This window comes from Gorilla gorilla, chromosome 7, assembly GCF_029281585.2.
Source record: "Gorilla gorilla gorilla isolate KB3781 chromosome 7, NHGRI_mGorGor1-v2.1_pri, whole genome shotgun sequence".
Classification (NCBI taxonomy): domain Eukaryota; kingdom Metazoa; phylum Chordata; class Mammalia; order Primates; family Hominidae; genus Gorilla; species Gorilla gorilla.
This window is the reverse complement of record NC_073231.2, coordinates 48,841,651-48,865,757: the sequence shown is the minus strand read 5'-3', so window position 1 is coordinate 48,865,757 and position 24,107 is coordinate 48,841,651. Positions and strand designations below refer to the sequence as shown.

At 37.7% G+C, this 24,107-nt stretch overlaps 1 protein-coding gene across 4 annotated transcripts in view; it reads right to left on the bottom strand.

The window, feature by feature from the left end:
• EYA1 (EYA transcriptional coactivator and phosphatase 1) overlaps window positions 1-13,902 on the bottom strand; it is a 331,367-nt gene extending 317,465 nt beyond the window's left edge. For 2 of the 4 annotated variants that reach the window (XM_055349602.2, XM_055349604.2), the window contains exon 1: window positions 13,798-13,892. In XM_055349602.2, the coding sequence (XP_055205577.1) occupies window positions 13,798-13,830 (33 nt within the window). In that variant the 5' untranslated portion in view covers window positions 13,831-13,892. Of the gene's footprint in view, window positions 1-13,797 lie in introns of all 4 variants that reach the window. The other 2 variants (XM_031014148.3, XM_055349601.2) reach the window with 2 other exon arrangements.
• Window positions 13,903-24,107: the final 10,205 nt, after the last annotated feature.

The window sequence follows — 24,107 nt, the reverse complement described above, 5'->3', positions numbered from 1 at the left end:
CTTGAGTTAATTTATGACAAACTGAAGCTTATAAAGCTTATTGCTTAATCATGGATCATATGTCATTTTGCTAAATATTAAGAAGAATTAAGGGACTTTACTACATCATGGGGCTCATAGAGGGCTTGAAAACTAGCATGGACATTTCAGAAGTATTTATAATCTGTATGTGCTTTATGTGAAACGTTCTGGAAAAATATAGCAAGGTTTCTTTAAAATTATATGCTAAACCCAAAGGAACAGCCGAGAGCATTATGCATTTTGCCTCCTTGAATATGGAAAAACCACCTTGATCCTTATAGCCCCACTTACTCTCTTTCATTAAGCACTAGGTAATAAATCATGAATTCACTAAATCTCAGCAGTGGAAAGGATTTTAGAAGTAATCCAGTTCCACATTATTTTCTATGCAGGAGTCTCCAATAGATTATCACCAAGCAGTAATGAGCTAAAGCTGTATATGTAAAGTGCTTAGAACGGTCTCTGCTACACAGTAAGTGCCTAATACATGTTCTTTATTTTCTGTAGTAATAGGCACTGGACATCTCCAAAGAAATAGAACTAATATCTCCAAAGAAAATCAGCTGATTTAATCTCTTTTTGTAACTTGTAGTGCTTAAGGACTGTTAGTGGTTTAATGACTTAAAAATATATGATGTATGGAAAATTCTGCTATCAATACAAAGTTGTTTTTTTTTTTTTGAGACAGGATCTCTCTGTCACCCAGGCTGGAGTGCAGTGGTGTGATCACAGCTTACTGCAGCCTTGACCTCCAGGGCTCAAGTGCTCCTGCCACCTCAGCCTCCCAACTAGTTGAGACCCCAGGCCCATGCCACCACACCTGGCTAATGTTTTTATTTTTTGTAGAGAGTGGTCTCACTATGTTGCCCAGGCTGGCCTTGAACTTCTAGGTTCAAGCAATCCTCCCACCTTAGCTTCCCAAATGGCTAGGATTACAGGCGTGGGTCACTGCACCTGACCTCAAGCGTTTTGGCAACAACTTGAAAGGACTCTTGGAACAAGTTAATATGCAATTCTATTATATTTTCATTTTGTAGCAAAATACACTTACGTTAAAACTTTTCATTATAGGATTATAAAATTGTTTTTCTACCTTTACAAGTGCCTTTAGCATTTACTATCTTTTCTCATGTTTTAAGGTGGGTGAGAACATTACAAGAATTTCGGGCCTGGTCTTCCAAAGTAATATAAAAATCTATTCAGCTCTTTTTCTTTTCTTTTTTTTTTTTTTGAGACGGAGTCTCGCTTTGTCCTCCAGGCTGGAATGCAGTGGCGCGATCTCGGCTCACTGCAAGCTCCGCCTCCCGGGTTCACGCCATTCTCCTGCCTCAGCCTCCCGGGTAGCTGGGACTACAGGCACCCGCCACCACGCCTGGCTAATTTTTTGTATGTTTAGTAGAGACGGGGCTTCACTGTGTTAGCCAGGATGGTCTCCATCTCCTGACCTCATGATCCACCCGCCTCGGCCTCCCAAAGTGCTGGGATTACAGGCGTGACCTACCGCGCCCGGCCAAAAATCTATTCATCTCTTATTGGCAGTGAAGGTGAAAGCCACTAACCTCAGTTACAATTGCAGCAAATCAATCACCTTTGTCCCAAAAAGTTAATGTAACTTTCAAAGGACTCTAACGCTCAAAGTAATGAGAAGTTCACCATAGAATCTCATTGCACACTTGTGTGAATTAGCCCTATTATTTCTCTTGCTGCCATTACTAATGGTTCTGTGAATTATAGTCCCCATTCAATGTCATAAATAGATCATATGTTCATTTGAAAATTTTTATTGGCTACCATTTTGTTTTAAGATGGCAGCCTGGCTCATAGTTTAAATTCCAAATGAGTAAGAAAGATGTATATCAATTTTGAGATACCATATTTTAGAAAATTATCCTACGGCAAACAGAAAGATAATCTTTTTTTAAGGCTAGATAAAATAAAATGAAATTGATGAAGTTAAAATACAGATCTGATTTTGTTAGTCCCCACTAAATAGTGAGTATACTTCTTTCCCCAAGTAATTTGGAAGCTGAGCAAACAGCTAATTCTAATGTGTAATGTAAACTTTTTAACAAATGAATTTTAATAAAAGCCAACTTTATAAATGAAATTTATAAGTTATTTGAGTTCCATTTAATCACCAACAGCTTCCTATTTTGAGAACACAAGTGGTCAATGCAGGCATACTAACCAAATAGAAACATTTTTCAGATACATAATTTCACACACAAAATATTTTTGAACTCATTTTTAAAGTTAACCCTCCCAATTTACCAGATGAGGCTAGGTAATCATGGTATTGTGTTAATGTTTCACAGAAACTTAGATGAACACATCACTAAAAATCACCAGTGTGAGCACTGAGAAAGAATAAAGTAAAACGTGTACTTGGTCATTTTTCCTTATGACAGAAAAAGCTAATTTTTTAAATAGAAATTAGAAATGTTATATTAAATAATCAATCCCAAACCCAGTATTCATTTTTAGGCTTGTAAAATATGACTAGTATTAAAGTTAATACCTGAATATGCAAAGCATAAAATTTTATTCTTGAAAAACATCCCTGTGATAGCTATACTTTGATAGAAATACAACAGCCTCATTAAAGAAAGAAATCATCACATACTATATACTTTGCCAAATGTTTTTGATATAATAAAAAATTTGAGTATTTCTAAACATCAGAATAAATTACCATGAATTCTGGAATCCCTGAATGGAATTTTAGTTTATACCTGAATTAAGCAATAACAAGAATGGGTGAGTGAATGTCATCCATTGCAATATTTGTATGGCCCAATACAATGATCTCTGGCATCCCTTTGGACTATGGACAGCATATTTCAAAATGAAAAAAACCAATTAAATAAAATCAGTAATTTAAAAAAGGTTTCTTTTCCCTTTTTACTTATAGAAAGAAGGAAAAACTGTTAAGGAGGACACAGGAAGTATTGTTTTTGTTTCGGAATACTGCCTGGAAGAAAACACACACATTTGTTGCCTTTTGAGATATGCTCTTGATAAACACGTAGAGTTTGTATGTTACTACATTGCTTACTAAAGCTAAAGCCATCATGATTGTCTTTTGATCCTCATGATCATTCTGAGATACCCAGTACTGAAATACTATCCTCATTTTAGAGATGAAGATGGGGGCTCAGAGATGATCAGAGATTTGCACACACTTGGGCAGCAGCTGAGACAGGGCTCCAACACAAGCGTTCCATCGCCTGACAAACCCACTCTCCCTCCTCTACCCTCACAGGTATGCACTGAATTAACGTGGTAAGAATGCAAGTTCAGTTACTGTTTTATTGATACAAGGTGGGAGTACAAAGTCACAGCGTTGCATGAAATCAAAATTTAAAAAAATATATGAGAATGTGAGTCTAATTTATGTCGTTTGAATTTGGGAGACCACTTAAGGAAATTTCATGAATTCCTTTGAAATATAAACATTAATTGATCTAATTTAATTTAGTGGAGTACCTTAGAAAAATTTCTTCAATGAATAGAATTTATTTGCAGAAAGGACACGAAATTTTTGGTATGTGATTGTTAACATATTTTGCCCACCTAATTTCATGTATTCATGTACATAAGCTAAATTAATCTATATTATTAATTTCTTTATAACCCAATTTTTGTAAAGGAACATTTAAAAAATTAACCTCACCCTCAAATTATCAAAAATTTTCAATTAACAGAGTTCCAGTTAATGATGTTTAATAGCCGTGGTGTTTGTTTTTAGGGTACCTCTTACCTTCATGAAACCTGGCAGAGCAAAAAAACCTCTGAGCTTGATCCTGGCCTGTTTCCAAAGGTGCTTGATTCCCTGGAGACAAGAGGGGGCTAAAGCTGCCACACTAGCAGGCCTGAAGATCTTTTTCTGTTTACAAAACCTTGGCTCCAGGCAATTGTACTTATTCACTCATTCAACCAAAACATTTTGCACATCATGTGCAAAATAGTGAAAGGACTGAGTGACAGAGGGAGTGTGGTTGTTTCTTTTGCATATTCTCTGCCCTCAAACAGCTCATGGCCTAGAAGGCAAATAGCCTTTTAAGTTTGGGTGAACAATACAAGCTAGAATAAAATATATGCTAATTAGCAGTTCAAAGCACTTATTGTGTGAAGAATTAAGATTCTGTTTCAGAGGAGCAGATAAAGATAAATAAATTGACCTCTGAATGTACCCAGTCTACAAAAATACCCAGTGATAGATTCTGCATAAAACAGGAGAAAGAAGAGTCATATTAATATATATTACATATATATTAATATGTATATATGTTACATATATAATTACATATATTTATATAATTAGTTATACATAGTATATATGCTACTTAATATAATTAATTATATTCATGATCAAGCTTCACTTCTCTTCAAAAATACTGATTATCAATTTTAATGGAAAAATAGGTTGATAGGATCCCTGTATTAGTTATCTATCACTGTGTAACAGATTTATTATCTCACACAAATTTTGAGGGGCAGAAATCTGGGAGCAGTTTAGCTGGGTGGTACTAGCTCAGGGTCTCATGAGAACATATCTTGGCTATCTGCTGGGACTGCAGTCATCTGAAGGCTTAACTGGGGCTGCATGATCTGCTTGTAAGATGGCTCACTCCCATGGTTGTTGTGGAAGGCTTCAGTCCCTGGCCACATGTGCCCCTCCACAGGGGTGCCTGAGTGTCCTTGCAACATAGCAGCTGGCCTCCCCCAGAGTGAGTGATCCAACAGAGAGCAGGGAGAAAGCCATAGGGGCCTTTGTGACCTAGTGTCCACAGTGGCCACTGTCACTTCTGCTGTTTTTTTCTCCCTATTAGAATTGAGTCACTAAGTCCAGACCACACTCAAGGAGAGGGTTCATCCAAAGGGCCCCCCTTACAAGGCTCCATCTCTTAAAGGGAGGAGTATCAAAGAATTTGTGAACATATTTTAAAATCACCACAAACACATCCTGGGAATGGGATACAAAATGTAGAAGTATTTCTTTATCACTATTCTAGGCATGTTTTAGAATTAATCATAGGAAAATTGTGTATGATACTAAACATAAATAAAATTATGGATGCACAGAAATATGGACATCAAAGAATCATTATCACATTAGAGCCAACATAAAGATATACTCTGGGTTCTACAACAAGATTCATTGGCTGAGGGATGAAGAAGATTTGGGAAAAAAAGAGAAGCGGGATTTAGAAATACAGAAATGTATCACACTAGGGTTCAAATGCAATCCTGGAACTATGGAACTGGATCACCAAACTGAGTACTTGAGTTCACACAGATGCTTGACTTTGATGATTGGTCTTCCTGCCCATCCCTTGGTGGCCACCACACATTTATTTTGTGATGCAAAGACTTTATTAACTTCAGTTATCCAATACAATAAGGACACCAGTCGAATCATACTGTGTTAAAATTAGAAGACATCTTCTCCCAAATTCTTCATTTTACAAATAAAGAAAATGAGGCCCAGAGAGAGAGTAAACAGTCACATTCAAGATGTCAGGGCTAGACTGATAGGAACAAAATGAGAAATCTTGAAAGGAGAGAGCGCACAACTGTAGACCCACCTTGCGTGCAGGGGCAGTCATCCCTGGGTATCTGTGGAGGACTGGTTCCAAAACTCTCACAGATAGTAAAATCCTTGGATTCCCCAGCCCCTTAAGTTGGTCCTCTTTATTCACCAGTTCTGCATCCCATCCGCAGATAGGAAGGGCTCACTGAGGTAACAACAGAACAATGCATGAATCCTCATTTTATCTACATGCATTAACATTATCCTGGGACTCTGTTCCATATGTCTATGGCAACTTTCATGCCATGTCTGCAGAGTTATAGGCATGTGATAAGAGATTTTCTGGCCCTGGAAGCCTATAATATTTCCTATCTGGTCCTTTATAGAATAAATTAATTGTATTGTTGCTATACCAAAATGGCTTTCTTATTGTAGCTCACATTTCTGGTGATTACCAGATTTCTTTAAGTATTTAAACCACCCTCCCTAGCCCTCGCCCCCACCCCTCACACATAAAAAAACAAAGTCCTAAAGTCTGTGGCTTTTATTCAGAAAGAGAGATCCACATGCCCCAATTGCTAACTGCTCACTGACACCAGTTCATAGTTCTTTAAGCTCTCACACTCCTGCATGTCAAGAGTGCCAGATCAGAGGCAGCCAGGAGCAATGAGTCTCAATGGTTAGGGCCCCTCTTTCCTTTCTTTCCAGCATCAGCCACAAGCAATTTTCATCTTTGTCACACTCCATCTGTTTGGTGCATATGGACCAAGTGAGCTACACCAGAACACAAGATGTTGGCCAGCTCAGATAAACAAACATTTACTGAGTGAAGGTAGAGGGCTTGACATTGTGTTTGGCCCTGGAAATATAAACATGTCACTGTCCTGGCTCTGGAGTAATTTTCCTGTCAAGGTTTTATTTTTTACTGAAAATACCCAACTGCTAATACAACCTGGTGCCCATTGTGAACTTTGACGTCCAGTCTTTTTGAAACTCTCAGATCACATTCTATCCTGGGCTCCTTTACTGTGCCCAAGCCAGCCTTGCCTATTCAAATGAAAAATTTTGGCTACTTCCTTCCAGCGTGGTCTGATGTTCCAAGTCACAACCTCATCTTAACCCTGTGAATGTCTGTCCATTACATCAAAATTAACAGATAGTACCTCATTCCCCCAGTCAAATACATTTTAATTAAATAACGACTAGTGAGGCCATCCCAGCTCAAATTTGAATCCAAGAAGTTGAGGTCCAGAATCTGCGCTCTCATTCACGGTATGTCTTTCATATGTTATTTTTAATCACACAATCATGCAAGAAAGGTATTATTATGCCTAATTTACAAATGAGAAAGAACTGAGGCTTGGAAAGGCGAAAACAGCTTGCCCAAGTACAGAGCTAAGACTCAAGCAGATGTGTCTGACTTGAAATGTCCTGCCCTTTCCAAAAAGATGTTTCACTGGCCTTGACGCTAGTGGCTGTATATACTGCTTTACAGTTTACAAAGTGTTTTGGCATATGGTATCTTTATTTCTTCATCCTGGAGACCCAGCAATATAGGTCTGTTATCTCTACTGGTAAAAAACAAAATTGAGGCGTAGAAATTGAAATTACTTTCATGAAGTTATTTATTGAAATAATTCTGAGAATAAACTGTGACTCAGAACCAGAAATTCTGAATCCAAGTCAAGGTTCTCTTCACTATGCCTAATTGCCTTCCCAAGTTCAAGTTATTATCTATTTGCTGAGTACCCATCACATCCGAAAAGACTACCCCAACTCTAGGCCTTACTGCTTCACGCCAAAAATGCAAATCATCGTTGCTATCAGATAGATAAACAGAAAGATGAAAAATTAGTATACTAGAGATACAGCATTTAACTGATAGTTGTTAAAAAGCCTTAAGTATTAGAAAATAATTATATATTCATTATTAGATACTTCCATCAAATAGATTATAGGTGATGGCATATCAAGGGTTAAATCTCCCCATCTGTAAAATGATGAGGTAGGATCAGATATGTGCTTTCAAACTGGTGCTTCAATGATCTCAAAATGGGAGTTTTTGAAGGTCCATCCCAATAGCCAACTATTGGGTTGTCAGCCCAGCCCCTCCTCTGGGAACTGTGGTGTTTCTGCTGCAGCGACCTGCTCTATCAGGCACAGGATCATGATGCATCCAGGACCGGTCAGAGGTTTTCTTCCTACATGGTGGATGACCCAGTAATGTATAAACCATGGTGGTTAGCCAGCATTGTGCAAGGGGAACAGAGAAAGCCAGTCTATAAACAAAAAGAGGACTGAATAAAATGTGCAGAAAAAAGAAAAAAAAATTACCTGAATTCCCCAGATGCCCTCTTTCTTAAGACTTTCCTTTTGTTTTCTTATGCCAGCTCATGATAAGTTCCATTACTTGCAACCACATAAACTAGAGTTATTCAAGGTGCTGAGACAGGAGGGGGACAGGTAGACAAAAAGATAAGGGTTTAGGCCTCACACTCTTATTAGTTTTTGTTATGGGTTGAATTGTATCTCTCCAGAAACAATAAGTAGAAATCCTAATCCCCAGTATTGTGAATGTGACTTTATTTGGAAATAGGGTCTTTACAAGAAGTAATCAAATTAAGATGAGGTCATTAAGATGGGCCCTAATCTAATATCACTGGTGTCTTTATAAGAAGAGAAGGAGGGGCACAGATGTAAGAGGGGCAAAGGCCATGTGACAATATAGGCAGAGATTGAAGTGCTGCAGCTACAAGTCACAGAAAGCCAAGGATGGCCGGTGCACTCCCAGAAGCTAAGGAAGGATTCCCCTCCAGGTTCCAGAGGGAGCATGGCCCTGCTAACATGTTGAATTTGGACTTTTAGCCTCTAGAACTGTGCAACAATGAATTTCTGTTGTTTTGAGCCACCCACTTTGTGGTACTTTGTTACAGAAGTCCTAAGAAAAGAATGCAGGCTTCTAATAAAGATGCTCAGCTTTAAAAAATGAAATTGTAAATCTCTGGATTCCATGGTTTTATATTTAAGTTATCTAAAAGTTTCACTTACATAAAATATCTCACTTGGGGTGAAGCTGAATAAATGCAACCCTGATTTAGTATAAAATTTCCCAGTTAACTTAACTTCTACATGTGTATTATACTTGTATAACTACTTTTAGTAACTTCTGCTAAAGAGTGGGTTTCTTTCTATTAAAAAACAAATAATTAATTTTTCCAGTTTGGTTAAAAGTCACCTTTTATTTCTAGCATCTCCAAGTACAGGAATAACGTACACACATGTTTTATTTAATAGTTTTCTTGCAAAACCCAGCATCTCAGCAAAAGCTGCTGTTAGCACTTCAAATTTATCATAACTTAAAGGGAGACACAAGAGGTACAGTTATGAGAGTACAATGGAGCCCTAAAGTAAAATTACTCCACAAAGATCTAGAATATCATCATCTAAATTTTTTGAAAGAAAAGTAAGTTAAGTATCTACCATTTATAACAAAATGCTCCTTTTAGAGTCTTAGGAGACCTAATTCCACCCCTCAATGCATGAGCTGACAACATCATGATCAAACATATGCAGGGTTGGTGTTTATAATACCTGATGCAGGTGTGATGATCAGATTTTTAAAATTGTATTGTAGACTTGCAGGTGGCCAGATAATTTTTTATTCATGGTCATTTATTCATTTTTCTAAAGATGTTTCCAATAAAAAGTGCATTAGAGTTATGTTGCACTTTTCGTTTTCAAAGAACATTTGAATCCATGATCCCACTTGACCTACAAAATTGTGATTTTAAATCAGAGAAGGCAAATATTATCATATCTGTTTTATAGCAGAAGAGGTTGATGCTTATAAACCTGCTCCAGGTCATACAGCTAGTAAAAGGTAAAACCAGGTCTTACAACTTCAAGTCTAAAATGTAGTTTCCAAAAAACTAGGTTCTCTCTATTTGATTCAGACACAAGTTTTGGGTTATCGAGTGGTGGGTTTTTAACTGCAGCCCTCACAACTTCATAAGGAAAATAGAATGATTTATTTTTAAAATTCACTTTTAAAAAAGTGAGTATGTGCTTTTTTTTTTTATCTTGACATGATTTCTTTCTAGAAATCCTTGTAAACTAAAGAAACTGAAAGAAGCGGTTATAGCTCTGCTGTTTGATGCTTGTGTTTCCAGTGTTTACCTTGGATCAGGACAACCACTAAGGTATCAGCGGTTCCACTGCCATGGCTGCTAAGAGAGTGGAACTGTGCTCATCCAGATGGGAACCCTTCAGAGGCGAACAGAGGAGTGGCCAAGATCATGACAGAAATGATGTGAAAGCCCACAAACCTCCTCCTCTCCATGATGTCCTCATGAAGTGAAGAGAAGAGTGGATAGAACTTACAAAATCACACGTGTTACTGACTCTTCCTAAATGTGGGAGACACATAAGCAGAACGTTCCAGAATTAGAAAGGTGGACTTTCTGATTTAACGTTTCTACTCAGGGTCATGTCTACATAGGATCAAAATAAGAAGTAACTTCACCTCTGCCCATGGTCTTTCGTCATAGGATAGACACATTTCCAAAGCTCTGCTAGGGTCATGAGGCTACATGATAGGAATATTGCACTTTTCAATGTTCATACGATTAGCTATTTCCCCTCCCTCAAGTATCATCAGTCCCCTCAGAATTTGTAGCTTCAAATCTCACAATGACAGTGGTAGCACCAAGATGAAGAATGAACACACCCTTGGAATGAACACACTCTTGTTTAAGGGCTTCCCTGCACTGCCACCCTCCCATCCACTGAAAGCACAGGGAAGCTCCTCTTAGCCTTTCTCCCAGAGAGAGAGACTCTCTAGGCTCTGCAGACATCATGGAGCCAAAATTACACTGGTAGCTATTGCCAGCCTCCTCCTCAGCCCAGAGCTCTGAGCTGAAAGAAAGACATGAAGAGGCATCGCCACCTTCTCTTTCGATCTTGTCACGTATGTATCTATGTAGTAGAGAAAGAACCATTGAGACTTGAGAAAGAATTGTTGTTTACAAAAGCAATAAAGATTCATAATATTATACTAATAATAGCACATGTTGAGAGTTACAAATATGCTTTGTAAGCTAGCATTGTGTGAAAAAACTTTCAAGAAGTATTATTTTGTCTTTAATATCATCTTTCTGAAAAGATCAAAGGTCCGATTCCTATCAGAAATATGCATAGGGAGGCAAGTATTTCAACCTTACTAGAAAAGGCACAATCCAGAATGCACCATTAGCAGGTGTAATTCTGTGAGCAAAGGGCTACAGAGTGTAAGAAAGAGGTACAAAATAATAAAGCTGGAAAGGACCTTAGGTTATATGGATTTTACTTTTCTCATTTTACAGATGCAAAAATCAAGGTCCCCAGAGAAGTATTTGGAATATACTTAATATATTTTTAAAAGAATATATCATGGACACAATGGATACAACTCATCCATAAAAAAGAATAACCTACGGACATGTGCAACATCACTGATGACTCTCACAGACATGGTCCTAGGTGAAAGAAGCCAGAAACACACTGAGGATTCCATTTGCATGAACTTTTAGAACAGGCAAAACTGATGCAAAGTGGAAACAATTAGAACAGCGGTTGCCTGTGGGGTGAGAGGATGAGTATTGGGGAAGTACTGAGTGTGAAGGGTCCAAGAGGGCTTTCTGGGAAGATGGAGCTCTTCCAATTTATGACACAAGGTGTAGGTTACACGGCTACATCCATTTGTCACAATGGGGCAGTTAAGACTTGTGCCTTTTAATCCATATACATTTTATCTTAAAAAACTGTAAAGAAAAACAGCAATCTTTCAGTGGTGGTATGACAAGTAGGTGGGGGGAAGATGGAATGAGAATGGCCAAATGCTGTTAACTGTTGAAGTGGGCACAGGGATTTACTCTAAATATGGCTGAAACTTTTTGTGACATAAACTTGTGAAAGATGAACGTGATGAGCAAGGGAATGTTCAATCATGTTTGGAAGTGTGAGCACTTGGGATACTGGTCCAGGATTCTTTTCAATTCCTTAAGGAGACAGGGCCTTGGGTGTGTCGCCCAGGCTAGAGTACAGTAGCGCAACCACCTTTAAATTCTTTATATTCTTGAGTTACCTTAATGTTTTTAGCTATGTTCTAGGTCCTCTTCCCATCTTGAGCCTCTCTCCCCCGCTTCCTAAAGCAAAGGAGTAACCTGAGAGCCAAAGGAAGCCTGAGGAACTCACCCAAGGCCTCACACGAGGCCTCTGAAGAGATTGTGACACCTCCTGGCTGAGCAGTCAGCTGCCAAATTGCCAGGACACAGATTCTCCAATCAGTGCCACACAGTGTTTGCCTATGAGAAATACCCCTTCCTTGTTCTGTACCTCTGAGATAGCCAAATACCTTTCAAGACTGAAAATGCTTCACTCTCACATAATAAAAACAGGACAAAATGAGATGCAATTAGATTGCCCTCTCATATATCTTTTATTATGATGGCCAAAATAAATTCTTTTAATCTTTACATTTCTTACCTATTTGTTATTTTAGTCTCAAATCTTACTTAATATCTTCTGTCTTAAATTAGAATTTGCATAATACAAGGTATCAAAAGAAACATTATTGGCAGTATTTCTTTGCAGATATTATTAAATTAGTTGGTGATTCTCCAGTGTATCAACTTGCCTCCATCTAGGGAGCAGAGTTCATAAAAGGTGGCAGTAAGAAGTTATTAATGAGTTTATTTTTCATTAATTTTATATGAGCTACAAAAGTATTTTAACATAATAAATTCAAATATCACAGACCCAACATAGGAGTTTAAACAAACAAACAAATGGGTTGAGTTTGTTTTCTGTTTAGGGTAAAAGCTACACGATACAAAGTGATCTCAAAGTGCTTTATGTGAATTATCTCACAAGTTGACTTAGAATATCCATAAAATACACTCTGTAATTGCATACGGTGTGACTGTGAAGATACCTTCATAGCACTTGACCATTTGTTATTAAAATTCCCATCCAATAGCAGTTCCTCCTTATTGCATAACACGAACAGGTCTAGTAAAACATACATTTAAAGGAAACACAACAGTGTTACTAAAGATCATGCTTCAGGGACATGGATGAAGCTGGAAGCCATCATCCTCAGCCAACTAACACAGGAACAGAAAACGAAACACTGCATGTTCTCACTCGTAAGTGGGAGTTGAACAATGAGAACACATGGACACAGGGAGGGGAACAACATGCACCAGGGCCTGTTTCAGGGCTGGGGGTGAGGGGAAGGAACTCAGAGGATGGGTCAATAGGAGCAGCAAACCACCATGTTGCACATATACTTATGTAACCTGCACGTTCTGCACATGTATCCCAGAACTTAAACTAAATAACAAAATATTAAAAAAGAAACGAAAGCTAAAAAAAAAAAAAAGAATTCTACTGTGAACAAAGCTGAGCTATGAAATCACATGTCTGAAAGCATCGTATCTGACCAGGGGGACTTACAGTGTAAAGTCATGGATGCTGCCCTAAATGTTGCTATGGAAATTTTCCAAGAAAACAACTTTAACTTACTGAAATATGCTTTTTTTAAAATTAAAATTCATTGAATTATTCAAGTTCTAAATCACTCAAAGGTTATTTGTAAGATGACCCCTAATTGGGAATATTCATTTATGAATCAAAGGTAGCTTTCTTTCTTCCTGATACAAACCTGTAGAAAATCTGCGAACCCTTTCTCTTCTGCTCACAAATCAACAAATAAAATATAACCTAAGGCTCTCTTATTTTAAAGCCCATTCGAGAGTTCATCAAACTGTGAAACTTCTTCACTAAAAACCTATTTTGAAGACACATACACACAGGTATATTCATAAAACAAATACATGTAAAAGAATCCAAAAAATTGACATTAATTTAAGTTTTATGAGGCAAATATATGCTTTCCCTGAGGCAAAGAAACTGTAAGCCTAAAAATTATCTTATGCATATTGGGATAATTACATAATACTAAAGGTTAGGTTTTTCCACTATGACTCTACTTTTGATAACTGATACCTCTGAGAAAAGATATAAATTAGGTTAGGCTGATGAAACAGTGTACTACTTAATTCATAACCTTCAAAATCATTAAAAATTGGTACATTGGTACAGAGCTTTTGACAATTTTCCAGATACTCGGGTTACAATAAAAATGCCGTGATGATTTTAAAAGTAATAATTCTTTCCTTAGGACTGACATTCTGTTTACTTACAGACTGTCCATTTATCCCCCGGGGGTCTTCCATTGAAGACTTCTTCTGAATTATGTATGGGCTATTAGCTACACACTTCTTCAAAGGGTTCCAACACCCCTGCACCTGTGAACAACAGAGCATCACACAGCTGTATTAATTGTGTGGCATGAAATTCAGAGCTGGCCTTCACATCTGCAGCTTTCCATTTACCAGCATGTATACACAAGTCAGGAACACTTACCTTCACTGAATGAGTCTTTAAAATAAATATTATGGGCTCACTGTTTATCACAATTTACATGAGCCAAATGTGGCCAAATTATAGCTCAGTTGTGTCTGCTGTCAGCAGCTGCAGCCCAAGGAAAGAAAGGATGGTAGGGAGGCAGGGGGAGCAGCTAAAGATCCTTCCGCACACATTAATTTTGAGCCAGCAGTACAAGAGCTTTTTTTCTTCTCTTCTTTTTTTTTTCTTTTTGAATTTAGTTTCTCCATGCTATCTATCAACGTCAGCTGCACCACAATGCAAAGAGGAAATACTAACAAAGAAATATGATTGTAGTCTGAACAAGGATGAAAGAGAAAAAGCTAGAGTTGAGTGTTTTACCCTTAGGGCAAGGATATTATTATACTATTTCTTAGCAAGTTTACATTAGGTCACAGTTTCACGGATGATCAAGTCTGCACCTTCAGACTCAACACCTTCAGGAAGAATGGGTTTGGGGGATGCTTCAAAACATGGACAGTAAATGTGGTATTTTCAAATATATTCTACATGTAGCTATCTTCAAAAAAATAATATAGCAATTTAAATGCCATTCTAATTTCCTAACGTTCAGAATTAATTTTTGTGCTCATGCTCAAATGAGGTACTCAAAAGATACTCTCAGGCTTTCTTGCTTGAGCTTGGCAACTGAGCAATTATTCTACCTCTCACATAAACACTAATGCAGCACATGTAATTTTAAGCAAAAAGTAAAATGCAATCTTAGTATTACCACGATAAAATTACACAACAGAGAACATGTAGTAGTGTAACTTCAGTATCACTTTTTATAAAAGTACTTGAATTTCTACATGCTCACATATTAGGAAAGCTACTGTAGTGGAAGTCAAGAGATTTCAATTCAGGTTCTGACTCTGCCACTAAACAGCTGAATGATCTCATGTGAATAACATAAGCTATCTGAACCTTAGTACTCTCGTCTGGAAAATGAGAAATTTTAAATGAATATCTTGCAGCTTTATATTTTACACGACTATTTCATATTTTATAATGTAATGAGTCTATGTATTTCACACATAATTTTCAGATAAAATATTCCAAGCATGGTTTATTTAAGAAGTAATTTTGAAGTCTTAGGAGAATTGTCACTTGTTTGTTTTGCTCAACATTATCAATGCTGCGAATGTATGCCCAATCCACTGTCAACATAAAGTTGATGCTTTTTGGACAACATAAAACATAAATAACTAGATTCTTAAAATTTAGAGAAGCCATATTAAAGCACTATGTTTTTGTAATTTTAACAAGAAAAAATTTCATAATGTCAAGTTGTGAGTAAATAAAAATCATATGAATGTATTCATGCTATGTCACACCAAGAAAATATAACACTTTATTTTGAATTGTACTCAACTGCAGAACAGAATCTTAAAATTCAACAGCATTGCTTTTAGAGGATTCCTTGCATAATTAGGGAAGAGATACTACAGAATATCCTAGACTGTTTTCATTGCTTAAGTTACTCTTAGGAGGTACATTAACTGTTCCAGGCACCAAGGTGGGATTTTAAAATAATGATAATAATCCTGCCTTACATTGGTAAAATGCTTTACAGTTTACCAAGTGCTTTCACACAAATTGCCCACAGTGCACCTATATGAGGTAAGACAAAGCCCAGTCTCATTCCTCACAGAAGGGAGCAGGTCTAAGACAAAGCCCCCTCTGATTTCCCATAAATTCCCATCCTTTCCATACCTGTCTTGTGAACACGTTTCAATCAAAATCTGTACATTTGATATTCCAGGATTATTTCCCATGTGTTTCTTTCCCATATTTCCATATTGAACTTACTGAACAGTTTAAGGTATTAAGAATGGTCAAGTTACATGAGCATGAAAGGTATTTCATTTGTAATTTTATTTCTGCTGAAGATGAAACTATTCTGTACTAAATTTCATGTTTGTTATTGTTTCCTGGGCTAAAAAGAAAAGACAGATTATTGAGAAGTCAAAACAGTCAGCATTCATCGACTTCAGGTAGATGCCTCCAGTAAAAAAGACTACCACTCAAAAATCAAAAAATCACAGCGAGCCGTGGACTTTATTTACAAATCCTCCAGTGCTTGCTAAATCAGTATAGTTGTTTCCAGATTTCTACATGTCAATCCAAACCATGAAATATATGACATGACTGGGTCTACTGATATTTAGGAGCCTGGCTCTGGTAAACCTTTAATTCCCTTGCTGGACTTGATCTTTCATGGTTTATAAATAAGCCTGTCTGCATTATAGCACTCATCTAGTGGAATTGCAATTATTTCTCTACCTGTCTCCCCCGCTAGACTGTAGCTCCAAGAGAGACAGAACCATGCCTTACTCTCTGGTTCTAGTCACATATGGCACTAATTAAATATTTTGAATGAATGAATAAAATGAATAAATGAATGAATGTTATTGATACATTACAACTTTTGAATACTTGTAAACTCTGAGCTAGAATTAAGTAGACAGTTAAATGGTGGTGCTATCATTCAATCAACTAGAAAGCATCCACAAAATTTCTTGTCCTGAGCTTTATTTCAAGTATCCTAAGAAACAGGCTTAAGCAAAACTGGTGACTTGATGTTTACCTATCCACCTACTTGCCTGCCTATCTACACACATAGAGAGCAACTAGTCACAAAACTGTACAGACCTACACATTAACATATATAGAGGTGAACTTCTTAGAGGCTTTGTATAAACCTAGGAGTGGTTTCTAGAAAAGGAGTAGAAGACTATCCAGGTAGGCTAATCTAGGTATAGATTAGGGGGAAACACTGATGGAGGATTAGTGGAATGACATTTGTTTGGGGAGATGTGTGGAGTACCAGAGGCAGGTGCCTTGGTGTCAGAGGTGTCCATACAGACAGGTGCCATAAGTGTGGTGGCCATTACCAACCATCCCCAACACCTTGTAAAAGCAGGGAACTGGGTTAATCACTCACTTGTGCATCTACCCAAAATGGCCAAATCCTTTATTTACGCACTTTTGAGTCAATTATGATGGTGCCCTCCAGAGGAGGGGTGCCCCTTGGAGTTGTACACAGTGGAATCCTACCCTTCTATTGACCCCTGAAGTGAAATTTTCCTTCATAAAAAGACAAGGACTAACAGGCATCTAGGGCCCTGTCTACCAAGTCTAACATTCTGGGTTAGCTATTCACCCTAAGCATAGAGGAAAAGCCTCTTCCTGAAATGTACTACATCAACTCCTTAAGTAGAATAAAAGGGTCAACTGAAAAAAAATTGAGAAAAAGCTGCATAGTGTTAGGCTGGAGATGCATTTAATGATAGCCTGACTCTCCATATTTTGTAGCTGTATGAGACCATCTAAGAAGAGCAGAGTGTGGCATGCAGCCCCTTCCAAGGCCACCACAACACACAGGAGACAAGGTAGGGGCACCCACAGCTCCAGGTGGTAGAGCGCCTGACTGACATTCACAGTACCAAGCCAGACGCTTGCATGGGCGTCTGTTGCTGAGCAGAATGGGCAGGTGGCATGAGGAACAGCAGAACGCCTCCCAGACAACAAGGAAACAGGAGTGATGGCCACATTTGAATTGATCTTTCGAACACCTTAGGGAACTATGCCTTCTTCAATCCTACCCTCAAAGAAACCCAGCTAAGGAAAGTGGTGGAGGAGAACTCAGTCATGGTCTTTGCTGACCATGAATGAAGGGGATGCTTTAGAAAGCAAGATTTTGGACTGTTAATGAAAAGCTAATTTTGTTAGGTAGCCTCACCTGATACAGGAATAATGGAAGTTTTAGGAAGTGTCTTATATTTGCCACTCTAGGGAAAGTGGAGTGGAAAGGAGTTGAAATCAGTGTACACATCCTAGCAAATAAACTATGGCAATAAATGTTAGATTTAGGTACTGATCTAACAGACTCTGCAGAAAACATTAAATTGAGACTATAATCTGACAAACATTTGCAAACATATAAAATCCCCCTTGGGAGCCCAGAAGCCTTGGGAAGTTGGGCCACTGGTGATGACATTGTAATTATACTGCTAAGAGTTCAGAGGTGCATATTTGCAAGTGATATTTTATGCCCTATTGCAATCCATAAGCCTATTAATTTTCAAAATACAGAATAGCTTTAAACACAGAAAGTTTAAAGTACATAAAATAAAAAAAATCTATTCTGTGCATTCCTGCCATAATTTAAACTCTCCCTGGGCTGCCAATCTTTCTTCCCAATTCTACAAACAACCCCTACTCCTTAGAAAAGAAAAAAAATATGCAAGATCTGAGCTTAAAGTTTTCCCAGGTTCAGTTAAATCCATATTCACTCTATACAGACACATCATTCTTATTCTCTCCATCAGCTAAAGCCAGGCAATTGACAAAATAAGCAATAGCACCCCATTGTACAGGTAAACCTTATCTTATTACTATTTTAGTTCTAGCTCATCACAAACATCCTGGCTATTTTTAGAACAAAAGATTGGGAGAAGAAAAGTTGGAAAAAGTGTAGATTATGGTGACATGAAGCAGACAGAGAAAGGGTCAAGCCAGGCAGGCCATGGGGACAGACTTCCCAGGTTGAAGAAAAATAGGGTGGGGGTGGGAGTGGGAGGTAATATGCTTGGGAAGAAAACAATATTTATTTTTTATTTCATACATGACATGTATTTTAATTTTTCCTGCTGATTTTGAAAAATGGGTTATATTTTGGATGCCATATTTTTCATCTCTAATGAACCAGAGACCCATCAGATACTGGAAATAACTTGTGGCTCCTTGGATGAAAGAATATTTTCATTACAACACACCATCACTTTACTCTTTGCCTTCTCACCAAGTGTTGAGTTTTCTAACATTCCTGAGAAGCAGAAGGAAACTAGTGGCTGAACATTGCTTTATAGAAAAGAAAAGGGCTATTCTGAAATAAGTCCCCAGAAGACTACAACTACAGATTGAATAAACATATCAAATCAAGGGGTTTCTAAGAAAATTTACAAACAGAAGCCTGCAGTGAAATGAACCGTTGGATAAATGACCTCCAGAGCCCTACTCAACTCACTACTTCATGGCTCCAGAAGCCACAAGGTGCCATGTCTGTCACCTCTTCTGTGCTTTCTTTGCCTTCTAAGGAATTTGGTTATATCAAAGAAACAGAGATTGGGTATACTCAGATGAGTCAGACTCAGAAACCATATACTCATCAGTCTTTCAAACAGTGAAAAGGGGTATATCCCAACCACTGAAGATGTTAATGAAAAACAAGTTGGTCTCTACCTTGGTGAAAGTCTTAGTTGTAGATGTGGTTTCTACAGAAGTAAATGTATACACCAATACCTTTTTATAGGTTTTCCACTCATTTACTGGTACTGCTGATTTAAAGTTTTAAGGATGAAGCCTGTTTATAAAGAATAGACAGGCATCAAAGTAAATACGATCAAATTTCTGCTTCTACCATATGTGACTTCCTTCTAACTTCAGATGAAAAATACAAGGCAAGTAGAAAGTCAAATGAACTGATGCTAATTAGAATGATGACATGCTTATTTGGTAAGGAAAATTGAATTCAAACTATATTTTCAAGAACATTAAACCTACAAATTATTTTAATATAGTACTTACTATGTGAACAACATTAAGAAAACTCTAAATAAGTGACAATTGATTATGATTGATGGCACACCCATAAGGGATTTGAGAAAGTGGTATGTACACAGCTTGAGAACCACAGTCCTATAAAGCCTGTTTGTAATGAGGAAATTCAGGCAATCAAAAGAAAATCATTTAAAACATAATCTAATTGCACATAAGAAGCTTTGCAATTTTACTAGGGTGATATATTGATTCTGCTGCATCCACTGAATTTAGGGCATTGCTAGTCTTCTTCAAATGTTGTTTTGATATAATATATCACAGAAACAGCTTCTCAGCCTACTAAGTCTACAGGATCAGTTTTAAAATAACAAGCTGCAAACAACTGGCAGCAAACAAAACTGGCTCCACTCAGTTATTATTTTTGCTGTCCAAATTAATGACTACACCTAAATGATGAATTTTCTTACTTTATTCAAAAGGAGAAGAGATACAAAATATCTACTCCTTTACTTTTTTAAACTTTAAATTTAGGGCTATATGTGCAGGTTTGTTATATAGGTAAATCTGTGTCATGGGGGTTTGTTGTACTTATTTCATCACCTAGGTATTAAGCCTAGTACCCATCAGTAATTTTTCCTGATCTTCTCTCTCCTACCACCCTTCACCCTCCAATAGACTCCAGGGTGTGTTGTTCCCCTTTATGTATCCATGTGTTCTTATCATTCAGCACCCACTTACAAGTGAGAACATGCACTATTTGGTTTTCTGTTTCTGCCTTAGTTTGCTAAGCATAATGGCCTCCAGCTCCATCCATGTTCTTGCAAAGGATGTGACCTTATTCTTTTCTTGGCTGCATAATATTCCAAGTTGTATATGTATCACGTTTTCTTTATCCAGTCTACCACTGATGGGCATTTATGTTGATTTCATGTCTTTGCTATTGTAAATAGTGCTGCACTGAACATACACATGCATGTGTCTTTAAAATAGAATGATTTACATTCTTTTGGGTATATTCCCAGTAATGGGATTCCTGGGTCAAATGGTATTTCTGTTTTTCAGTCTTGGAGGAATTGCCACACTGTCTTCCACAATGGTTGAACTCATTTATATTCCCACCTACAGAGTATAAGCATTCCTTTTTCTCTGCAACCTCACCAGCATTCGTTATTTTCTGACTTTTTAATAATAACCATCTGACTGGTATGAGATGGTATCTCATTGTGGTTTTGATTTGCATTTCTCTAATGATCAATGATGTTGAGCTTTTCTTCATATGATTTTTGGCCACATGTATGTCTTTGGAAAGTGTCTGTTCATGTCCTTTGCCCACTTTTTAATGGGGTTTTTTTTCTTGTAAATTTGTTTAAGTTCCTTATAGATGCTGGATATTAGACTTTTGTCAGATTCATAGTTTGCAGACATTTTTTTCCCATTCTGTAGATTGTCTGTTCACTCTGTTGACAGTTTCCTTTGCTGTGCAGAAGCTCTCTAGATCCCACTTGTTGCTTTTGTTGCAATTGCTTTTGGTGTCTTCCTCATGAAATCTTTGCCCCTTCATATGTCCAGAATGGTGTTGCCTAGGTTGTCTTCCGGGGTTTTTATAGTTCTGGGTTTTACATTTATCCTTTACTTTTATCTAGAAAGATCTACCACCAAACACCTCCTAATATGTTAAAAATATACCACAACAACTTGTCCATGATGGAAAGCAAACAGTGGTTACCTGGAGCAGAGGTTGGGGGGTGATGAACTGCAGAGTGGCCTGCGGGAACTTTTTGGGGTATTGAAAGTGTACTGTATCTCAAGGGTAGTGTTTACATGGGTGTACATGACTGTCAAAATTCACTGAGCTGTAAGCTTAACAAAGTTGAGTTTTAAAAATATGCCACGACTTACATTCCTATAAATTATCAACCTTTTTTTCCCGGTACCATCAAGGAGGTAAGAAACTATAGTTTAGTTTCTGATAGACGGTGACTGCCTTCTTCACTGGGTATAATATCTAGCCTTTGCCCCTCTAAATTAAACATGATGTTAGTGCTGATCTTTTTTTAGCTGTTTATCCACCAATATCCCTCTCAAGTGCAGGTGAGATTTATTCCTACTTGAGTAAATTATATAGTTCAACATCCAACAATATTCATTTTCAGGTGTAGAAATGAAGAAGGGGCTGAAAAACATATCCTTGCTTTAAGAGATGCAGATTAGGAAACATATAATGTTCTTTAATATTAAGATTCAATTGATATGTCAGTAATTGATATGACCCCACAGCATTAATTTTTTTAGTATTTAATCAGGAATGAGAAAATAAATGCCCTCCTGCTCTACTCCAACACCCGTCTCCAACCTGTGACAACCACAACTCAAGTTTAGCAAAGCAGTTCCCTCATTTCCTGGATGCTGACTCTTACTTTTCATTGCTTCTTGACCAGAGTAAGGATTGCCTGATGGAATCAGACTGCAGGACTGCAGTCTCAGGGGCCAAAAAAAGAAAAATAAAAAGACAGTAATGGAGAAATCATTAAGCTGTCAGAAAAGAGGCACTGACTCAGGGTTTCTTTGACTTTCACTCTTTCCTTTCCTTAAAACCAAAGGGCAACTCATATTAGAGCAAAGCTAGAAAGGTTCAAGAAGTCGGTCTCCCGTCAATACTATGAGGAAAGAGTTAATGGGTGGCATAAGGTGATAGAAATATACATGGCAAAGGATGTTGTGATGGGGTCACAGAAGGAAGTCAGGGAATTCAAATTTCTATCTAGGGCAGGAATCATCTGAAACATCCTTGGCAGATAGCCAATCTGCTTCTGCATGAATACTTCTGGGAACAGAAACTTACCTCCTGAAAGTTTCTGAAAGACTAACCTTCCAGCTCTGGACAAGTTTGTTAAGCCACGTAGTCCAGCACTGGAAAGTTTAGTCTTTAGGAGGCTTTTCCTTATACTAAGCTGAAATAGAATCATCAAAGCCCTCTTCTCTAAGGTCAATTTTTCTTCTGCACCAACACATTATTTCAACATCCTCCTATACAAAATGATCCTTGAAATATTTGAAGATTACAATCTTTCCTAAAGGCTCTGCTCTCTAGGATTGAAACCTGACTGTACATCTTTTTTAAATGAGTTACTTACTTAACTTTCTGATCCCCCTCCAAAGGACCTACCTGTTGGTCAATGACCCCTGGATCTGAACACCATTGGCACTTACTGAGCTTAGGGATATTCAAATTCTTCTGCAAATGGCCTGTTTTCAAGTCGTAATTCTGCTGTTCTATATTTGGGAAACTGATTCATTTCTGTGAAATTCTCATCTTGCTAGTTTCTGCCTATCATTCAGGCTCACTCAGATTCTCTTTGACTCATGATTCCATGAGCCAATGACAGGGATATCCATTCCAGCCTTGTGTAATATGCCAACCTAAAAATCATCACTTTAGCTTTCTTCTTTCAAGTCACAGATAGAAATGATGAATGGGAGAAAGCTAAAAGCAGAGCCAGTCTGGATGAGTAAAAGGGTAGACTGAAAACTCAGTGCAGGAGGGTAGGGATTTGAGTCTGTAACTCTGGCACTTATCAACTCTATAATCTTGGAAATATTAACCAGTCTGAACCTGCTTTTTCATCAGTACAATGGCATTAATGCCATCTAATAGGATGGAAAATACTGACGATGCACCCTACACATAGTACATGCTCAATAAATAACTGTGAGTGTATAAGCACTTCATAAAGGATAAAAGGTCATAAAACCATAATGCAATATACTCAGTTGTCTACTTTTTATATCCAAAAAGAAACAGCTAGATCACATAAGTCAGTTTTCTAAGAAAAATTAGACACTTTCAGGCATTGCATTTCAGGTTACTAAGATAACAATTAGTAAATCAATACTGTTATTGTAACACCTCTCTAATTATCTTTTGTATACATCTCAACTTTTTTATAGGCTAAATAACTCCACTATTAGATTTTTTTCATCGTTCTTATTTTGTTCCTTTTTTTTTTTTTTTTTTTTTTTTTTTTTTTTTTTTGAGATGGAGTCTCGCTCTGTCGCCCAGGCTGGAATGCAGTGGGGCGATCTCGGCTCACTGCAAGCTCTGCCTCCCCGGTTCACGCCATTCTCCTGCCTCAGCCTCCCAAGTAGCTGGGATTATAGGCGCCCACCACCACGCCCAGCTAATTTTTTGTATTTTTAGTAGTGGCAGGGTTTCACCCGTTAGCCAGGATGGTCTCAATCTCCTGACCTCGTGATCTGCCCACCTCTGCCTCCCAAAGTGATGGGATTACAGGCGTGAGCCACTGCGCCCGGCCTTTTTTCCCTATCTTAATTGGCACTTCTCTCTGCTTTCTCTCCAAGGCCTTCACAAATTCCAAATGGTGACACAAGTTACACTGTGCTCTCTCTTGATCAAGGAACAGGTCTAATTTAGTTTCATTTTGTCTGGCATCCATCCCTGTTCAAATCTAGCCCCAGATACCATCCCAGCACATCAGTGTCT